The sequence below is a fragment of the Gambusia affinis genome, linkage group LG14 (genome assembly GCF_019740435.1).
Source record: "Gambusia affinis linkage group LG14, SWU_Gaff_1.0, whole genome shotgun sequence".
Lineage (NCBI taxonomy): Eukaryota > Metazoa > Chordata > Actinopteri > Cyprinodontiformes > Poeciliidae > Gambusia > Gambusia affinis.
In genome coordinates this window covers 18,939,964-18,960,146 of record NC_057881.1, presented here as the reverse complement: position 1 = coordinate 18,960,146, position 20,183 = coordinate 18,939,964, and the positions used below count along the sequence as shown (strand labels likewise).

Sequence of the window (20,183 nt, the reverse complement as noted above, 5' to 3'; positions counted from 1 at the left end):
ATTGTGTCAAAATACAATTTTTTAATACTTCAAGTGAAAATAAGAGTAGAAGGGGGAAAAAAATGCAATCTCAACCACTCATAGGGAACTGTAGCTTTAGTCAGCCAACCACACATCCAGGACATGGGCAGCAACTCTTGCAATTCTTTGGTTCAACTGAGTTTATTTGAGCCAAACAGAGTTCTCAAGATTTACTCTTTTCTAAAACTGGCAGTGGCAATAGAGCCTTATAAAATATATATATAAAAAAAATGTTGAGCAGTGATGGAAACTGTCCGTTTGGAACTTTCTGGTGATCCCAAGAGAAGATTCACTCCTCAAAGGTGTTGCTACTGGTATCAGTTAACTTAGTCAGTGGTGTCTGCAAAAAACAATTCATTAAAGCTCATGTACTCTTAATACACATTACAAATCGTAATGCAGTACATTACTGTGTACAGTTTAGCCACGCAATCAAGGTAAATCACCACGGCCAACATATATTTTAAAGAGTCTATTTTTTGGTTCCAGTCAGGTAGCTGCCAGTTTACTGTTAGCTTAATGAAGAGCGCATAATGTTGTAGGGGGACTATATTGTGGGTCTCTGTCAGGACAGCCTGTGCTTTAAAAATAGTATGTTACAGAAGTCCATGTGTAAAGGCACAACCCCAATACTTTGTGTTGTTGCTGTATGATTTATTTTGACATTGGCCTACTCAATTATTCTGCCTACTTCTTCATTTAGTATGTATGCTTGCCTGTTTGCTGCATGCTTGTAGGCATTTCTTACCCAAATGCCTACAAGCATGCAGCAGTTGGTCTTTGAGCATTACATGTAAAACTGTCCAGATGTTCATGTTCCGTATATTTATTCTTCCCCAGTCTTTCTATCATTCAGTTGACAACAAATATATTACAGAAAGGTAGAGACAGTGCTTGTAAAATATGAAAATCATGATCAACTTTTGGCAAGTGACAAACATTTTTGACAAAGGTATGTAACTTTATTTAAACAAGAACAATCTGCAATTCAATTCTAATTGTCAACATTTGAAATGTCATAAAATATTCGTTCCTCATTTTAATTTGCAAAGCAGGTCATAATGAACAGGAGAAAACTTAGAAACAGTTAATGAAAATAAGAAGCTGGTATAAGCTGTCATTTTTTGCATCTCTAAATATGTTTTCAGTCAAAAAGCTTTGACCTGACCAAGCTTGAAAGCAGATAGACCCTCATAATAATCTCAGAAAACTGTCATCTGGAGACAACCTACATGAGGTAATAAGGCATTAAATGACTTTATTGGAAATGTTGAGCAAAAACCGAGAGTAAAACTCTCCAAGTACAAACAAATAATGCAATTTCAGTGCTTTTGATGTGTCCAAGTCGTCTTCATGTGTTCTATGTTGTGCATTTGGAGGAAGAGGGGTTACATTGGTATCCATACTCACAGCAGTGCTTACCATCCGCACAGCACACGCCCTGAAAATTATTCACAGAGTTAAAACAAAAGCAGTCACAAAATATTTCTAGCAATCCAGCAATATTCATTCTATATTTCTGGACAGAACAGATAGAGTTTCTGTATCCCAAATTACTTTTTGCTTTAAGCACATAACTAGCGCATGCCAATGATTCCCAAATAACAGAACAGTTTTGTAAGTCATACCAGTGGGTAAGGACAGCAGTTCCACTTGTCTTTGGGTCCCTTGCAGCAACTTGAGCCATCCGGGCAGTAAAATTTGTCATCACAGCGAATGACTCCCTGATTGAAGGAGCTCACACTGGCTTCTGTCAGAGCTGTCAGTGCTGTCTGCAAAATTAAGGTAGAAAAACAAAAATTAGATAAAAACTAAACAAACAAGCTGACCATTTTTTCTGTATCTGTTTAAATGTATTTTTAATTTTCATTTTTGTCAATCTTTATTTTTATATTTTTTAAAGGTGCTATACATTTGTGGCCGCTAAGGGGAGCAGAAATATAAATGGAAAGAAAAGCTGCCATACTGTAGTATACCTCCTTCTTAGTGCTTTTGTTCTCAGAGACTGAAAGAAGATAGGCTGGGACTGAAGTCAGAAATTTTTTGTAGGTGAACAGATCCTCCAGTCCTTCTCTGACACATTGAGTGTAAGTGTGGTCACAGTCATAACCGTACGGACAACAGTGGAAGCCGTCCAGGCAACATTTGGCCTACAAGACAAAAACAACGTATGTAGAAATTAGTTCAAGAACAGCAAAACATGCTTTCAAGAACTGGATTGAAAAGAAGAAAAAAAAAGGAATTTCTCCCAGAAAGTGATTAATTGCTCATCAGTTTGCAGGTCTACTTACAGGAGAGAAGGGGCAGCAGGACCAGCCACTCTTTGGGTGTTTACAGCAAGTCGTGCCATCAGGACACATGGTATAGCTGTCACAGTAAACACCTGAACTTTTTAATTGTTCTGGGGAATTGTTTTGTTTGACCTCCTCAAAAGGGGTCAGAGAGAGATCAGGGGTGCTCGACACCTCTGCAGCCACTTTCCTCACAATCGGTATGGTGATCCATGGTTGGTATTGCTTCACACACGTCTGAGTGGCAAGGTCACAGCTATAACCTGAGGGACAGCAGTGGGCTAGGTCACTGCAGCAGACAGCCTTCACCCAGACAAATGCAAGGACAGAGAATCAGCAACACAAGTTTTTTTTAAGCCTACTACTACATCACCACACCAGTGACTTAAACGTTTCAGTGTTTAAAAGAATGTGACGTACCTTTGGATATGGACAGCAGCTATATCCATGAACAGTTTGGCAACAGGTTTCCATATTAGAGCAGGAGCTCCCATCAGGACATCTGATGGAGCAAGAAGCAAAGCCCCACAGAAACACTCCTACACAAAGCCACACAGTCATCCTCAACATCTAATGGAGAGAGAAAGTCAGTATTAATTTTTCTAGTATGAGCAGCTGCAGTTTTTAGAAATTTGATTGTTTATTTCAACAGGACAACACTGCACTTCACAGCACCTGTCTGACAAAGGCTTCCTCCAGGACTGTAATATCTGTTTTTTGGACCACCTTCAATGTTTCCCTGATCTAAATCCTATTGAAATATTGGGGATAAGTGGGAAGAAAGGTTTACAAAATGGGGACCAGTTCTAGATGACTTATGTCCCTTAAGGCAGTGGTCCCCAACCTCCGGGCCGCGCAAGAAATAATTAAATATGTCCGTTCTATGTATTGAGTCCGGATGAGCTTTAATTTTGAAAATCCTAAACCGGATGCTGTCGGTTACGTCTTGCGCGCCAACATGCAGCAGAATGAGTCGGCGTCGGTCTCGATCCTCACAATGCGCACACACCCCTCCCACCCCCCCCGCTCCCCACGGTCCGCAGAAAGGTTGCGAATATAACCGGTATAAATTGTTACTCTGCTTCTTTCTTGTTCCTGTTTCTTCTTTTTCTATTTTGATTAACCTATGTCACAAATATGACCCAACGACAAAAAAAGCCAAGACCTTCTGAGCCATTTCAAGTTCATGGCTTTCCTTGCTAGCATTAAAAGAGGCTGAATCATTTTCCCACGACCAACAGGAACCTTCTCAAGCCAACACAGAAGTGGCTCCGCTGACATTTAGTTTGCGCTGTTCAGTTCATTATTACTCAAAAGGTTTAAGTTATTCCGCATTCCTAAACAGGTCAGTGATCATTGTAAGCCCTGTTTTAAGCCATATTACAAAATTAAAAAACATGACCCACTCAGAAATGTGGGTCATGTTTACTCCCAGTCTCATCACCAAATATAGAATAACTGAGCATTTCAGCAGTCTCTATAAATCTTTAGTGGGGTTAAGGTCAGGGCTTTGAGAAACAAGCTTCCCAGTGTGTTATGGATCACTTTTCTGTTGTAACATCCAACTGTGTCCGAGGTTCAACCATTAATCCGAACTGCACCAAGCTACCACCGTCGGATGGAAAATAATTCAACAAATGAGTCATTTTCTACAGTGTAAAAGAAACTGCAGAAAAACAGCTGCCTTAGTCGACTTTGAAGCCAGTTTGAAATTACTATAAACTAAGAGGATGTGAGACAAGATAGAAACACCTGCCTCAAAATAGACCACTTCTAGCTTCACTTCACACTCCACATCGACAAGTCAACTGTATCAAGAGAAATGTTTCGTGGTCACATGAGACAAAATTCAAACACTGTACCAAGAATTAAGCAGCCATCAGCATGCTTAATAATTGTATGTGTTTGGGAAAATAATCCCAAACACACAAGAAGAAAACCAACATTGAAACAGACGAAGCAGGCTGACAGGAAGCTTCTGAAGTAGTCCCAACTTATTCTAGGAATGCAATTTACACCCATTAAAGTCAAGTTTGTGGCAACCAATTCAAATTATGTACCCAGATGATATATCCAGGCAGAACTGCGCCACACGCTTGCTGATGTTGACAAAATGCTTGCAGTCAAAGTGAAACTTGCTAGACATTTAACCAAATATAAACCAGACGGGTGTTTGTGTACATTTGAACCTGCATGTACACACACGCACACACACACACACACGATTCTTGCTGTTTAAAAGTTAGTAGCACTGAATATCATGTTTCAGGTCAAGTTGATCAAAAACAGAATGATTCAAATAAATCAACAAAAGTCAGAACAGGATATTCAGGCCAATGGCGTTTTTTTAAGTGAAGCTTTCACCGTAGCTGTAAATTATGGTTAATAAAACAGCTACATGTAAAAAAAAGAAAGAAAAAAGAAAAAATTCATTGAGATTTATTGAAGTATTACCTTCTGCCAATGAAGTGATTGAAACGCTTCCTGTCACAAGGTTCACACTTCCTTTAAATGGTACGTCACACTCACTCTTTATAGCAGAAAGTAGACCCTCCCTCTGCACATAGTCAAGAGGAACATTTTCAGCTTAACAGCGGAGATGGGTGTTGTAATCACTGTACAAGGCTAGAGGCGCACATGCAATCGTTCAGTCACAAGACCGGGCCAAAAAGTCTAAGTCAAACACCATGAAGAATGTAGAAACATGCCAAAGACACTCTAGAGTTGTAGACTTTTATTTTAAAGAACACAGACATTCCTTCTGCAATGTATTCCTGGATTTTAACAGTTTACAAATCTGCATGCAAATGAACCCAAAACTTAAAATTTTCATATAACAGCATTTATCTAAAAGCTGCGAATCCACCTTTCCACATCAAAAATGGTTATATAATTAAGAGACTTTTATCATGTTTTGAACCCCTATGTGTAAACCGTTAAAGAGTCAAGCTCCTCCGTCTGTTATTTTATCATTTTATGTTGTCAGTGCAATACAATGACCTCCTGGAGAAACACACTTCACTTTGCTTTTGCACTAAGGCATTATAAGGAAAAATGAAACTGTTAGGCTTGTGGCATGTCTAAACCTGTTACTTGAAAAGGAAATTCAAAACGTTTGAGTATCCATTATGTTTGAAACATTTAAAAATCTATAATAAGTTTAACTAAGTATAGAAGCCCATGTTTTATTGCAGTTTTATATATGACCTTTCCTTTACTGTAAGGACCCTGTGTTTGCATGGTTGTGTGGTGAAGGTTATTAACAAATTGACCTCAAGTCAATTTTCCCTTCTCCTCCTTACTTCTCCTTTTTCTCTTGGGTTCAGTCTGTGGGAAGAATAACCGTTTAAATAACATTTGCAGAAAGAAGAAGTCTTGGGTTAGCTGCACCCCACGACAAAACAAAAAGCACGAGTGCCTGGAATGTTTTACTGTTTCACAATAATGAAGTTTTTACATTCAGGTCTAAGAGGAAGTTCTAAATCAATCACCATGAATACATTTCAGACTAAAGTTTTGTTTCCAACTGCTAAATGAGCAGTGCACCCATTTTCAGTTGTAATGTCTCCTACAAAGTTAAAATTAAAGGGAGGGTATATATTACCAAAAATATATTAATTTATATTATTTTCAAATAGAAAACGATCTTTTGGTTCTTTTAATAGAGTTTTTGTAAAGCAGCTTTATGGGATTAACAGGAGGAAGTATCAAAGAATCAGTTTCAGTCCTTGCCCAGTTGCAGTTGATCTGTTTGGCAACCAGTGTTTATTCTGGTTGTGCAAGTTTCCGCAGCTTCCATGGCTGCACAGCGTTCTGAATCAGACAATTTCCACAGAACCAGGAAATCAGACAGAAGCCTCGTTGCTTTTTTTCATCTGGACAGAAGGATGTGAGCTACCAATGCTGCTATTAGATCAGTTGGTTCAGAAAACAAAAACGGCAATGCTGGTTTATGTGCTGCATGTGTATTAGTTGGAGGTTCAAACCAGGGTGAACAGAGTTAAAAACACAGCACTGCACTTACTGTAGAACAGCCTGAGGACCAGCATGTGCACCAACCACCGTTAACAGGAGTGTTTTGATACCTTATTAGCTTATAATATCCTACATGCTGATGCTTGCACGGTCTGGCTCTTCTGCACACCCTGTGCTGGTTGTTTCAGCCTAGAAAAGGCCTGGAAAATTTAAAATACAATGCCCATAAAAATCATTCGCCCCCGTGGATGATTTTTTGCCTTTTGATTGCTTTAACAAATCAGTCATGATCAACAAATCTGACATTTTGAACGACAAATATAAATAAAATAAACTACTTTAGTAAAGAAAAAAAATATATTTCCACAAAACAATTTCAAATATTCATCTCCTTCAAAGTAGAAGGTAAAAATATAGCAAAACATAGTCCTGGAGAACAATTTGTTTCCATCTGCAAGAGAACTGAAGCTTCGGTGAAGATTTGTTTTCCAGCATGACAACAACCTGAAGGACCCAGCAGAAGTGGTTTGAAGACAACTAGAAAGATGTTCTCAAGGGGCCTAGTGAAAGCCAAGACTTCAATCTAAGATAATTTATAGCAGGACTGGAACAGGGCTTCTGACAACTGATCACAGCACAACATGACAGAGCTTGAGCAGGATAACAAGAAGAATGGCGTGAAATCGCAGCGCTCAGATGTGCACACCTGACTGAAACCTCTCCACATAGACTCCATGCTGTGATTGCTGTGTAATAAATACTGAAGGTGGGGAATATTTATGCAGTCACTTATTTTATGCTAAATTGAGCAACAACAATGGAGAAAGTCACACCAATTCTTTATTGTTCCTTGTTGCTAAACATTCACCTGAAGTAACATATATATGACAGTCATAATAATCAGTACAAAACCAAAGTGAGACAGTGAGACACAGTGAGAATGTTTACTATTGGGAATGTTTACTTATCATTGGAGAAAAAGTGGCCAAGTAAAAATGAATAATGTGATCTGAGTATTTTTGGAGTGTTCATGTGGTCATCATCTTCTGTCTTCCGCATGTGGTGGAGAAGGAGGCTCCATGATTTTATGCTGACCATCAGAACAGCAAAAACCCTGAAATTAGATTCAGTATCAGCGATAAATAAGGACAAATCTTTTCCACTCAGCACATTCATTTCTCTATATTTGGTAAAAACAGAGTTACAATCTTCGCAATTGGCTCTTGCTATTACTTGTCCCACCACATCTGGAAATGTGCAGTATGACAGGACTAAATGTCAAAATTCAATTATTCCTGAACAATCGAACAGAAAAATGAACCGTACCCATTAGTTAGGACAGCAGTTCCACTGGGCTTTGAGTCCCTTACAGCAACGTGAACCATTTGGGCAGTAAAACTGATCATCACAGCGAATAACTCCCTGCTCACTCGCTTCTCTTTGAGCTGTAAATATTGTCTGTAAAAGTAAGGATAACCTCATTTTTATTTATTTTTTTGTCTCCTAGCTACATATTTTAGCATCAGTATGTTTCATTCGCAACACATTAATACGATAGTTTCAAAAATTTGAATCCTCCAAACACTTAAAAATTTGTTTTTGTTTTACAAAATGCGGCTTATTAACGTAATAGAGCAGGCCTATACATATGCAAACCACTAGGGGGAGCAGTAACAATGAGATAAAAGGACAAAAGAGAATGGTTAAAAATCACAATGCTGCCACTACTATGTTTCAACATGGGGATGATGTGTTACATCAGAGTTTTTGGTTGTAACATCATAACATGAGATGAAATTAAAGACTCGTGAATGCTTGTGCAACGGATCCTGGCTAAAGACAGAGTCATAGATTTTACCTCCTGCTCGTTGTTTTGGTCTTCAGATGCTGCAAGGAAAGAGGCAGGGACTGAAGTCAGAGCTTTTTTGTAGTTGAACGGATACTCCAGGCCTTGCCTGATGCAGTGAGTGTAAGTGAGATCACAGTCATAACCGTATGGACAACAGTGGTAGCCGTCCAGGCAACATCTTCCCTACAAGACAACAGATGCAGTGATATTCAAAAACGGTAGCCTTCTTGCACAGTTGCAAAACAGATCCATAGGCGGTGAAAGAAAATACAGTAGGTAAAATTTGCATTCAGCTTTAAAAAATTTTTTCCCCCCCCTTTACTCCATTTGGGAGCTAATCTGCTTTGATGTGTTTCTAAGTGAAGATTACTCAAGTTGCTTTGCTGTGAATTTTATGCCAATGGCCTCATTAGAAATATTTAAACCTGTGCAAACATCGACGTGCTGAATACTTATTGTCCTCACTGTATGTCCTATCAATCCCTTTGTGACAAGAGACACTTTTCAGCTCACAGATCTACTCACAGGAGAGTATGGACAGCAGAACCAGGCACCCTTCGGATGTCTACAGCAAGTCGTACCATCAGGACAATAATAAAAGTTGTCACAGTAGACAACTGAGCTCTTTATCTGGTCAGGGACGTTGTTGTCTTCCACCTCCTCTAAGGGGGTCAGAGACAGATCAGGGGTGCTTGGAACCTCTGCAGCCACTTTCTTCACCATCGGTATCCTGATCCATGGCTGGTATTGCTTCACACACATCTGTGAGGCAAGGTCACAGCGATATCCATAGGGGCAGCAGTGGGCTAGGTCAGCACAGCACACAGCCTGTGGAAAAGTCAAAAACACTCAATAAGAATAACTGGCACCAGGTGATTAAAGGTCATGATGGTTGAAGGCATGTGGCTTACTTTTGGATATGGACAGCAGCCATATCCATAAGGAGTCAGGCAGCATGTCGACAAATCAGCACAGGAAGATCCATCGGGACATTTGACGTCGCAGAAAGCAGAGCCCCACAGAAAGACTCCGACACACAGCCACAAAGTGGTGCTCAACATCTGGTGGAAAAAGGGAGAGAGTTGCTTTTGTTTCATGTTTGCACCATTATCTTTGCAATTCAACTTTTGTTCACAGGTCAAGACAAAGTAACTGGATAGTTTATAACACATTGCATCAGAGTAAAACAAAAAAGCAAAAAAAAAATGTTGATTTTAAGATATTTGTCATTTCTTACCTTCTGCACACGAAGTGACACAACAGCTTCTTGTCACAAGGTTGGCAAGTTGCTCTTTATATACAACACTGGACACTCCCATTGATACAAAGCCAGAAAAGCATTTCTTTAGGTTTGTTGATTAATTATTACCAGGGAGGAAAACACTCCCCCAAAAACCTACCTCGATGAGCATGACATACATTATCAGGCGGTATTATTGACCTTTGGTACATCACACTGTTTCCCAGTCACAAGACTCAAACACAATAGTGATTCAAAGCATGATGACAGAGTGTAATAAACCTGGATTTGTACACCCACTGTGACCTCATCCTACATCACCCTAAGCCAGTGCAACAGTTTCAACTACAGAGTCAGGTTTGTTTTTAAAGAAGTTCAACCTTAATGTTTTAGTCTGATCTCATGCACAGATTCCTCTGGGTTTATATAATTTACTTTAAGGTACAAATTCCCCAAAGTCTTAATAGCCAGTCTGTTTTATTTTTAAGTGCAAGGGGGTTTCATCTCTAGCAAAGTTGAAGCACTCTTAAATCTTTTTTTTTTTTTTTTGCATTTTGTTTTTGAACACTCTTGACATTCATGTCACAGCACAATGACGCAGTTTCTACGTGACTGCTGGGTAAATTATCTTTAAACTGTTCTCAGTGCTTTGTTGTTTGTCCTGCGTATTTCCGTGTTGCCCTCTGAAGGTACAATTCCTTGTCTATATACCATCTTTATGCTCCAAGCTCAATTTCCCTACGCTTGCTTCTGACTTCATTTATGGTTCATGAGTGACCTGATACAAGGAATGCAACATTTTAGCTCATATACAGAATTTGTCTGTATAAAGTGGTTCTTAATTCACTTCACTTCTCGTGAAGATCTACCAAATTGTTGAATGGACTTTGCTCAACAACCATCATAAGACCACAGTTATCCATGTTCCACATATTCCTACCAAATGCTTTTCATCCCCTCAAATTCCCATAAATATGCTGTTTTTCACAAGTTGTCTAAAACAGTCAATTATGTTTTTTTTCCTGTAAGCCGTAATTACACAAATTACAATAAAGACCTGAAATACTTCAAAGTGTAAAAAAATCTACATACCCTTTCTGAAATGACTGATGTAATAGATTTTTTTTCCCTACAGTATGTTCATGTTTTTAGCTCTGCTTGTACACATAAAACATCTAGGAATTTATTCTAAGTGAAACTTGGCCTGGATGATATTGCAATGTCAAATATGTTACAGAATCACACACACACACAAAAAAAAGAATCACTTGTATTACACTTGAAGTTTCAAGCAGATAAAGCCAAAAGAGAAAAAAATAAGTTAAAACAACACTTTTTATTTGTTGAATTCTTGTAGTTTATACATTTACACTGCAATGTAACATCTTGCTGAACAAAACAAGAATCTCTTGAGTTTACTATTACCTGCGTGGCTAACATCCTATAACAGATCCAACTTCAATATGAGGCTGGCAAGACATCAGGATTTACATGCATGACATGGGCACCGGCAGAACAGCCTTGTGTAGTGGAGGAAGATGTGAGGTATGAAGCAGGGCGGGAAAAAAAGCATACAGACTTAGAGCCAAATGCATGGGAAAGAAACGTAATAAAAATTTAATCATCTCAATCCTCAAAATCTACAAAAAAAATAAAAAATAAAAACCTTGCTGGAGAGAAAAAAATAAAATAAAATGTACCGGTAGTTCCCTCGTCTCGACTCCAAATACAGAAGGACCTCAGCATTACGTCTTATTTCAACGTTTTTTCAATCCTGATGACTGCAGCTGGGTGAAAAAACCTTTTCCACAATCAAAGGCAAAATGACACTGGTGAAGTGCGAGGAAAACAAGAGCACTGTAACGATACGGCTTTTAGTCAAGCTCCGAGTCCGACTGAGATGTTGTCTTCTTTTTCTTTTTTCTGCCGTGCTTTTTGTGCTTCTTTTTCCTCTTCTTCTTGGATTTTACCTAGAACCAGAAATATATTTTGTTCAACAAATAACTGCACTTATATATAGCACTCTACGTGACTTAAAATGCCAATGTATAAAATAATAAGACACTTGTTTTTAGTTTTTTTTTGATGGGGGTTAATAACCAAAATTGCTTACAGTGAATTTCTCCCTCTCCTCGCTACTTCTCTTTTTCTTCTTGGGTTCAACCTATAAAAGTAATAAAAGTTGATTAATGTTCGGCTACAACACCTCCTAAAATATTATTGTCAGTGACGTTTCCTAATTTACAGTGAGGAAAACTTTAGCAGTTTGACAGAGGGACTTTTAAACCATGCAGTAGAGATGTACGAATGCTTATGCATGTTTTGAGATAATAATAATAATAATAAAATACTATTTACATTTTACTGAATTCTGCACGTAGAACTGAGTCAGTCAGTTCCTGCAATAATATAATAAATGCAACGATAAATAATACCTCATCCCAATCTGTGCCAACAGTCGATTCTGATGAGGAGTCTTTGTGACTTCGCTCTGTCTTCCTTTTTCTTTTACGCTCCTTTTCATCCTGATGGAGGAAAGGTTTACCATCGTTTTTGTAACGTTTCATTGACTTCAAATCTTCTATAGCTTTATGGTTCAGGCAAATTACCTTGTCTTTCTCTCCATCTTCCCTGATCCGTTTCCTTTTCTTAGGAAAGAAATAGAACAGTTTTAAGATTTCTTTTTTTTATCTAAGTGCCTTAAAAAGGGCAGAACGAATCATTCTAAAAAGGAAAACCTTGATTTCAGCGTCCGAATCGTCATCCGAGATGTCCGATGGTCTCTTGGCTGAAGATCGCTTGCGTTTCCGTTTTTTCTTTATGCTCTTCTTTTCATCCTGTGTGAAAACGTACAACTTCGTTTCAAAAAAAGTTATTAAATTTGTGTTCAGTGGTCACAAAATGGCCGACCAACTGGTTTGCAGAATTGAAACGGGGACAAAATTGAAATCCCAGACTAGATTAATGATTACTAGCATTAACCTCGTTCACATCTACAGCTAAAAAAAAAAGAAAAAAATCTGTAGCTCTTATTAGACTAGATTAATGATAGTCAGCTTTATTTCCAATCAACTTTTGAAGAAACGGCTTCTTAATCAGGCAAAAACATATTGAATTTACACAATCAAAAAGTCGACACTTTCATTTACTGACGTTATTAAAATCCAATCTGACCAGGGTACCAGCTTATAAACAATTCTAATGTGAGCTGTGTAATATGTATTTATATTGGCTAGACAGACATCACAACAACTAAAATGTAGCAATTAGAATCCCAGGGAGCAGATTAGGATTAGATTTTAAATTGAATAGTGCAGTTACACGTCTGTTTTTACTAAATATCTCAAGGCATGACTTACCTCGTCTTCGGACTCTGAAGAAGAGCTGCTGGAGGAATCAGAACTCGATGAGGAGGAAGATGAAGAATGCTTGAGCAAAACACATTAAAAGCAGGGTTCGTGAGATTTGAGCCAATACAATTGACTGTAATCAAGTAGATCAAGTCAGATTCTTCAAATCTGGAAACCACGTATTTGTGTGTGCGTGTGTGTGTGTGTGTGGGAGTGAGGGAAGAGGATTAGCGCGGTAAAGTTGCCAACCAAAATACTGGAAGTCTCTCCTCACCCTGCTAGACTTCTTCTTCTCCTTCTTCTTTTTCTGGATGCATGTGCAAAAGCAAAGAAGACCTTGGTTGAGTAAGCGTGGCTCAATGGGATCATCATCCAAAAACTCTGATTACACACCTCTTTTTTGTCTTTCTTGTCCTCGCTATCCATAGACTTTTTGTCCCGTTCTTTGTCCCCGAGCCTTTTTTCTCGGTTTTTAGCCAGTTCTTTCTTCCATCTCTGCAAACAACATTACGGAGGTCGACAACAGATGTGATTCAGGCAGATCACGGAACGTTATTGCGACTTCAACGTTGTCCATTCGTTAACAAGAGAAGCGAGTGAAATATTTGGTCGTGATCATTTGAAACCAGTGGATTGACGCGTCTACACCACTGGCTGCTACTGCACAGATGGGAGTGGGATCTGTGGAGGTTACTTCAACATTACCTCATTCATTTTGTCTTCAAAGTCAGCCAGGGCCCGAGATCCCTTTTTCTTCTTCTCCAGCTGCTCCTTTAGCTCTTCCCTGTTCGACACAAGGTGAACACGTTTCAGAATGCGACAACGTTGAAACTTTCAAAAATAATGCATTCTATTTGTGGAAAAAAAAAAAAAAAAAAAAGGATGCAAGAGCCTTTTCATTTTTAACAGCCACATGAAATCATGATATGTAGTGATTTTTAAGCACCGCGTTCACTTCAAACCAGACATAGGCATTAATTTTGTGCAAAAGTTACATTTATGAAATGGATAACACTTCAGAAATGCTCTGTATTGAATCTAGATTTATGTCTTTTATAAAGGGGTCATGTCACGAGATGAGTCTTGCAGGACAGAAGTTTTCTGCTGACAGGTAGCAAAATCATTTTACACCTCCTGTCTTTTATTGCCATTTATGCTTGCAGAAGGAAAGCTTGGGAGAGCTCACATTTTAGATGGACACATGAAGGACCCAGATAACTGTGCTTGTGCTTTAATTCACTCAATTTATAATTACACAAGAATCCAGAAACAAAGCAGTCACATGTAGCTTTCAAATAATAATAATAAACCCTTAATTTTCTCTTCTCTCTGACTAATGACTAAACTAATGACTCAACAGTTTTCTTCAAGCATACCACAATAGCAATGTCAACAACAATATGGTTTGGACTTCTAGCATGTTTGCTATTATATCCAGAGTGTCGGTAATTCATAGTGTGTGAATTACACACCCCATACACACTGTAGGTGGGGTCTCACGTAAGCAAACATATTTGTTTCATCTTGTTTTCTGTTGCCAACTAACCATGTTGGTCGAGGTCTGCTTAAGTAATCCTGTATAGTTGGTCCGGAGTTCTGGACAGGCCCCTTGGCTCGAGCAGCTGCAATGGGGTTTATGTATGCCTGAAACACGACAGAAGACCATTGATATAATGTTATAAAGACATTATGATATTAAGAAAATAACTCTGGATGGACATCAAAATCATTACTGAAAGAAAGACCAAGATGCCATAAATTCAACAAAACTGCTGTCCTCTAAGAAGTACACAACTGGGCAAAAACGTCTTTTGGACGATCAACTTTAGACTGTGTTTTCATATAAAAATAAAATTACTTTAAATGAACAAATGAAAAACATCATTTTAGCTAACAATTTGTGAGCTACTTAAAACTTAAATACGGTATCGTTATTTATTTTCCCGAACAACGAAGTATTTTTGAATTTGAATTGTTAAATTTTTAAAAAGTCCAAATTGGATACACCAGGCAACGGAGTAATTATCTTTCTTTTCTCGTCAAAAAAATTTACTTGATCATTCTGAAATGCAATAATAATAATAATAATAATAATAATAATAATAATAATAATAATAATAATAAAAGAACATTAAATATTTCTAGATGTGACTGTTTAAAGATGTAATGGAAATACATGCACTGCATGAACAAATAATTTAGATTTTTTTTAAACCAGGGTAGCTGTTTATGCCCCGACGGCTTCGTTCATATGCACAAAATAAATAAAAAGCCCATAAATCGGCTTTCCACTAATATCTGTCACCGTTAGAGCAATATTAATATAATGAACAAAATTGGCAAGTAAACACATCAAAGACTTGTAAAGGTTTAAGCTGAAATGTGACAGCTTGGCATATTTGCATCAGCCACTGTTTGCGCACTGCACAAATGAAGAGCTAAAGTTAGCATTTTAGCATAAAGCTATTCATTTCAATAACACAATGTCTTATGTTAGATAAATATATATGTTTAATCAACTGCACTCCCCTTTTACATTTAACACCGACGTGTTTATATTTAGCTTGACATATTCACTGAAAAAAATGCTTCGTTGCCACCAATGCTAATGCTAAAACAGTTTTTCACTTGAGTCGTTTGACAAATGATTTTGAGCAAATAATTTTTGCCGTTATTTAAGCTAACTTGAGTTACACTTACCACTCGATTGTCTCTTTTGCCCATATCCAGCCAATGATGAGAAAAAACATTAGTTACTTTACTAGCATTGGGCTAACCACTGCATAGAATGAAGCTAACGTCTACATGTACCCTTCTTCGAATGTACGGTAATCACATTAATCAGTGTCGAGGCAATACTGCCACCTTCTGGGGGTTATACGTTTTTCTGTATAAGCTGGATTTTATTATGCAACAAATGAAACGTCATACTTTATAATTATACAACAGTATTACTAAATTTAGCCTTTACTGTGGCAAAGAACCCCCAATGAGCCCCTCAAAAGACGTAAACCCCCAGTAATAATAATAATAATAATAATAATAATAATAATAATAATAATAATAATAATAATAATAATAATAATAATAATAATAATAATAATAATAATAACCTGTACTAAACACTGTGTACAACTAAAACGTAATAATGAAAAGGGTGATTTTCATTATGGTGATTTATTGAACCACATTCATAGACAAATCCAAAAAACATTTGCAAAATTCTGCATTTTATTCAGCTGGTGCAACACCATATTATGACACCAATGCATTCATATACATTATGCCAATCTGACTGATATGATGTATTTATGTATTCCATATTCCTGGTTTTGAAACTGTTAAACTGCTTTTAAACATGAACAATTGACATGAGATTTAGATGTGTTACATGGTGAGTCTTAGAAATTATTTTATGAACTTTGATGACCAAAACTGTCACTAGTTCAATTATAAAACACTATTTCTAAAGTAATCATAGCTTTATAATTATGCAGCTTTATTATGGAGCACTTAACATCAGAAATCTTGCTATCAAATAGAAAATGAACACAGTGTTTAGTTAAGCAAATCTGTTATGCTTGCCTTTCAGCAAATACATGTTGCTGATAATAACAGTCTATTTCAAACAGAAATGACTACAGTAACATAATGGATAAATAGTATTAACAGTAGACTATAATCAAAAATACCATTATGAGACAGCTCGATAGGAAACCTGAAAACCTGAAGAAATCGTTATGTGGTCACTTAGTAAGCCAAGAGATGTGCAAACTGTGCCCAAGAGGTTTGGACATCCAGAAAAATCCTGAGAGAGTTGAAAAATGAGTGTGTTTGTTTGTGTGTGTGTGTGTGTGTGTGTGCTAGTAGCACTACCTGTTTGAAAAAAACATAAACCGACCAGTGTTAAATTGTTACTGTTCTGCAAGAACTACAAAATACAAAAATACAGCTCTGCATAAGTTGCCTTTTCCTTGATCGTTTACAAAAACAAAACATCAAAAAAACCAAAAAAACCAAAACGGAATTGCAATAAAACGGCACATTAATGTAAAAGCAAAAACTGTAAATAAAAATGTATTTATCATATCATAATTAACACTACTGTACGATTCATAGCCACGATCAATCCACAGCAAAGGAGATCCATTGACTCAACCCCACAATTTCAAGAAACAAAATGCTCTCATCATGCAACTTTCCACAGACCTTCGCCTATTCTACGTACATCTAGCCACTTTTTTGACATATCTATATGCTTTATCAACAGCGTCTGTCGTTGCACCTAGCTAAATACACTGTACAGTACCAATACCTAGTTTCTACACATTCCTTGCACAAACTCTGAGCAGAGTTGGTGCACTTGGTGTAAGAATACCGTATGCCCAGCTTATTAAGAAAAACTCTAAAAAGAAATACATAAAATCCAGTAAAAAGCATATAAGACTTGTCAATAAAATTAAAATTAAATACAGAATATTTTTCGATAACACTTTGCCAAATGGTTCATAATGAATAGTGCTGGTGGGTCTTTATCAATAGAAAGCAAGCCTGTGCATTACGCTATCATTTAGATTGTAAATAAGTGAAATTTATAATTAAAAAGTCCCACCATGGCGGAAAAAGAGTCATTCAAAAGTCTTAAAGTAAGTGGCAGGATCAGTTTTCATTGTCTCAGCACCGTTATGATCAGCCCATTGAGTTCATGAAGAGCGCAGCAACCATTAGAATCCCGCTACTGGTTTGTCTGCAGTTACTCTAGGTGTCCACGAGATGGCAGCAATATTATAGTTAACATTAGAATGACGAGGAACATGGCAGTGAAAGGCTGGCTTGTGATTCCTTGTATCTTTATAGGTACATGAGCATGCTTGGGTTGAGTGTTTGCAAGTGCACTCCCATTGTTCATCCCCTTATGGTACACTTCCACAGTGAGCATGAAGGCAGGTAAGAACCACGCTGTCCACTTCGGACCCTATCTGGTCCTCAAGGGCAGTCTGAAAAGTCTAAACACTGGTCATAAAGAAGTTTCAGTCTCTAAATCTTGTCCGGCCTCTCGACTAGGAGTCGATTTAAGATGCAGGTCTGTATTTGCATTGTTAGATAACATTTCACAACCTAAAAGCAGCAATTAAGATCCATTGGTTCTCGGGAGGGCAGCTTTTTTGCATGGTTCAAGGGCATGATCTGCTTTCATGCCTTCTTGGTATCTTGTTTTTTTTGTTGTTGTTGTTGTTGTTGTTTTTTTGATTACTTTCAGGAGTGTTGTACATCGATTATAAAAAGTATTTCCATCCCATCATATTTTACATTTATATGACACATAAAACTGCAGTTAATTAAGCTTTTTGACATACAGACACCCTGGGTCTCAAAACCCCTGATAAAATGTTGTTTTGTAATGTAAAATGTGAAATTTATCTTGCATAAGTCCAGTGAAAACATCAGCGGAAGAAGGGTAAAAAATAAAAAAAAGCTGCAATGATCTTGTTGCATAAATGTCCTCAGCCTTAAAGTGAAGGTTTGTGAAAACATGTTTAGGTTCAACTTAAGCAGTTTGGATATTTTTCAGCATCATGGTGAATCCAAGGATACATTCAAAGAATAATAATAATAAAAGAAGATTTCTGTCTTCTGTTCTTTCAATGTTCTTTTAAGGATTTGATAAGCTAAAAAGGGCAGATACTGCCAAGTTAATTTGTGGGATCCTGATACACTCCTACCAAAGAAGACTGGCTGGTTAAAGTTAATCAAAGGGTGCATCAATAAAGTTAGATCAGTTTAAGACTTTGAAGAGTTTGAAGCGACCTATCCACTGGATTGCACAGAATAAATGTGATGTTTTTGAATGATTTAACACGGTTTCCTAATTTACATCACAAAAATCCCAATTTCTAACAAGGATATGTACACGTCAAAACCTCTGCATAGAATGACCCTAAATAAGTTTGTGAGTTGGCTGTGGGAATCAGGTTCACGTTTCTTAAATTAAACATACCGGCATCTACAAAGGAACTTCTGCAAACTAAAGAACCTTCGCTGTCTTATTGGAAATTAAAAGTAAGGTAAAGACAAAAGAGGACAGCACCGATGTCAACTTTTTGGCATGCTAACTTATGCATGTCCAGATGCTGGAAACGCTATGTTGAAATAACTTTTTTTTAACAGGATGTTTAGGATTTATTGAGAAACCTTACAACCCAAGGCAATGGGAAGATCTTCAAGGGGTCTAAAACTAGCCAACTAAAAAAAAAAATAAAAAAAATTAAACAATGCTGGAGTCCAAATCAAATATATTATGACAGAATGAAGGTGCTGCACAAAGATTCAGTCTGCTAGCATAAAAGGTTAACGTTTATGCCAGTGGCTTCTTAAAGACTGTCTTCCACTGGTAAGTGTCAAAAAGCTTAATTAATGGTTTTCGGTTGCTAAACACCCAGAAATACAAAATGGGTACAAAAATACTTTTTATGGTCACTGTTTGGGATAGTTGCAGATTTAAGGAGGACTATCAGGCTGTCCTCTCCTCAATAGTGGGTTTGTTGCTGGGGATTGAATGGGTAGCGTACAGACTCCTGCTGTTACCATCCACGCTTTGAAAGTAGGGGTGAGTCAACGCAGAGAAGGCAGATATCCTCCTGGAGGGGTTGAAGGTGAGAAATTGCTACAGAGGTTGGAGAAAATTGAAAAAAACAAAACAACAAACAAACAAACAAAACAAAAAAAAAGTAAAAACAAAACAAGAAGACAAGAAGGAATAGTTAGTAGTCAGAAACATTCTTACAGTTTGATGAGAAATTAATTTTACCTACCATTAACAGGCCTCGTCCGTCCTCATCCATGTCTGGCACCAAGTCTTCTACTGGTTTTGGGGGTCGGGGTGTGAAGGCACTCTGTGGTAAGGCCACTTCTTGAGGCCAGTCATCTGGTGAAGGTACTCCAACAACACTGTCAAATGATAAAGATTATGAGTAATAAGCATTATTTTTATTTTTATTTTTTGCATTTGTGTCAGTAACAGACTTTAATGCACAATCCATTGTCCTGAGAAGGTTTTTGTTGTCTCATTTTGAAGCAAATTACACTCAAACTTACTCAAAGATCTTTCCCAGCTGATCTACATCAGAGTTTCCTCGAAAAAGGGGTCTAGGAAGGGAATAAAAAGAACATGTCAGTTTCGCTGCCATCTGTATGACATTTGTAAACCAAATTCTCTGCAGATACAAGCTTCAGAGTCCAAATTTCTGCTGTAGGTGAACGGAACTCATATCCAGGCTTTTGACTCCAGGCAATAGGAATGTGAGAGGCTGACGTGAACATTTGAAGTCCACATGTTGTCAGGATTGTGGAGCAGCATTGGTAAGACCACTAAAGACAGGAAGGAGGGAACCAGGATGAAAAGAGGGAGGGGAGCAGTAGCAGGACTGCTGGTGGTTCCTGTGGCTTTGGGCAGTCTT

At 37.6% G+C, this 20,183-nt stretch overlaps 4 protein-coding genes across 5 annotated transcripts in view; all 4 read right to left on the bottom strand.

Annotated features, from left to right (window-relative positions):
- Positions 1-961: 961 nt before the first annotated feature.
- Positions 962-4,820, bottom strand: LOC122843526 (progranulin-like). Of its 2 annotated transcripts, none has more exons than XM_044138329.1 (6): positions 4,767-4,820; positions 2,733-2,882; positions 2,313-2,615; positions 1,998-2,171; positions 1,650-1,793; positions 962-1,462 (listed from the first exon to the last, which is right to left on the bottom strand). In XM_044138329.1, the coding sequence occupies exons 2-6, from the start codon at positions 2,880-2,882 to the stop codon at positions 1,382-1,384; spliced, it is 852 nt and encodes a 283-aa protein (XP_043994264.1). In that variant the 5' UTR covers positions 4,767-4,820; the 3' UTR covers positions 962-1,381. The 2 variants fall into 2 exon arrangements, with proteins under 2 accessions (XP_043994264.1, XP_043994263.1); XM_044138328.1 differs by lacking the exon at positions 4,767-4,820 and adding an exon at positions 2,988-3,063.
- A 2,289-nt stretch (positions 4,821-7,109) lies between these two features.
- LOC122843525 (progranulin-like) lies at positions 7,110-9,497 on the bottom strand. The gene is made up of 6 exons (XM_044138327.1): positions 9,374-9,497; positions 9,048-9,197; positions 8,662-8,964; positions 8,146-8,319; positions 7,614-7,745; positions 7,110-7,401 (listed from the first exon to the last, which is right to left on the bottom strand). Exons 2-5 carry the CDS (start codon positions 9,195-9,197, stop codon positions 7,617-7,619), a joined length of 756 nt encoding a protein of 251 aa, XP_043994262.1. The 5' UTR covers positions 9,374-9,497; the 3' UTR covers positions 7,110-7,401; positions 7,614-7,616.
- Positions 9,498-10,693: 1,196 nt separating this feature from the next.
- fam133b (family with sequence similarity 133 member B) lies at positions 10,694-15,581 on the bottom strand. The gene is made up of 11 exons (XM_044138326.1): positions 15,427-15,581; positions 14,273-14,370; positions 13,432-13,510; positions 13,120-13,221; positions 13,001-13,033; positions 12,736-12,804; positions 12,115-12,213; positions 11,986-12,024; positions 11,812-11,901; positions 11,490-11,540; positions 10,694-11,346 (listed from the first exon to the last, which is right to left on the bottom strand). Exons 1-11 carry the CDS (start codon positions 15,448-15,450, stop codon positions 11,251-11,253), a joined length of 780 nt encoding a protein of 259 aa, XP_043994261.1. The 5' UTR covers positions 15,451-15,581; the 3' UTR covers positions 10,694-11,250.
- A 563-nt stretch (positions 15,582-16,144) lies between these two features.
- Positions 16,145-20,183, bottom strand: part of cdk6 (cyclin-dependent kinase 6) — a 48,023-nt gene continuing 43,984 nt past the window's right edge. The window contains exons 6-8 of the mRNA XM_044138324.1: positions 19,822-19,872; positions 19,539-19,674; positions 16,145-19,390 (exon numbers count right to left, since the gene is read on the bottom strand). Of these exons, the coding sequence (XP_043994259.1) occupies positions 19,238-19,390; positions 19,539-19,674; positions 19,822-19,872 (340 nt within the window). The 3' untranslated portion in view covers positions 16,145-19,237. The remainder of the gene's footprint in view (positions 19,391-19,538; positions 19,675-19,821; positions 19,873-20,183) is intronic.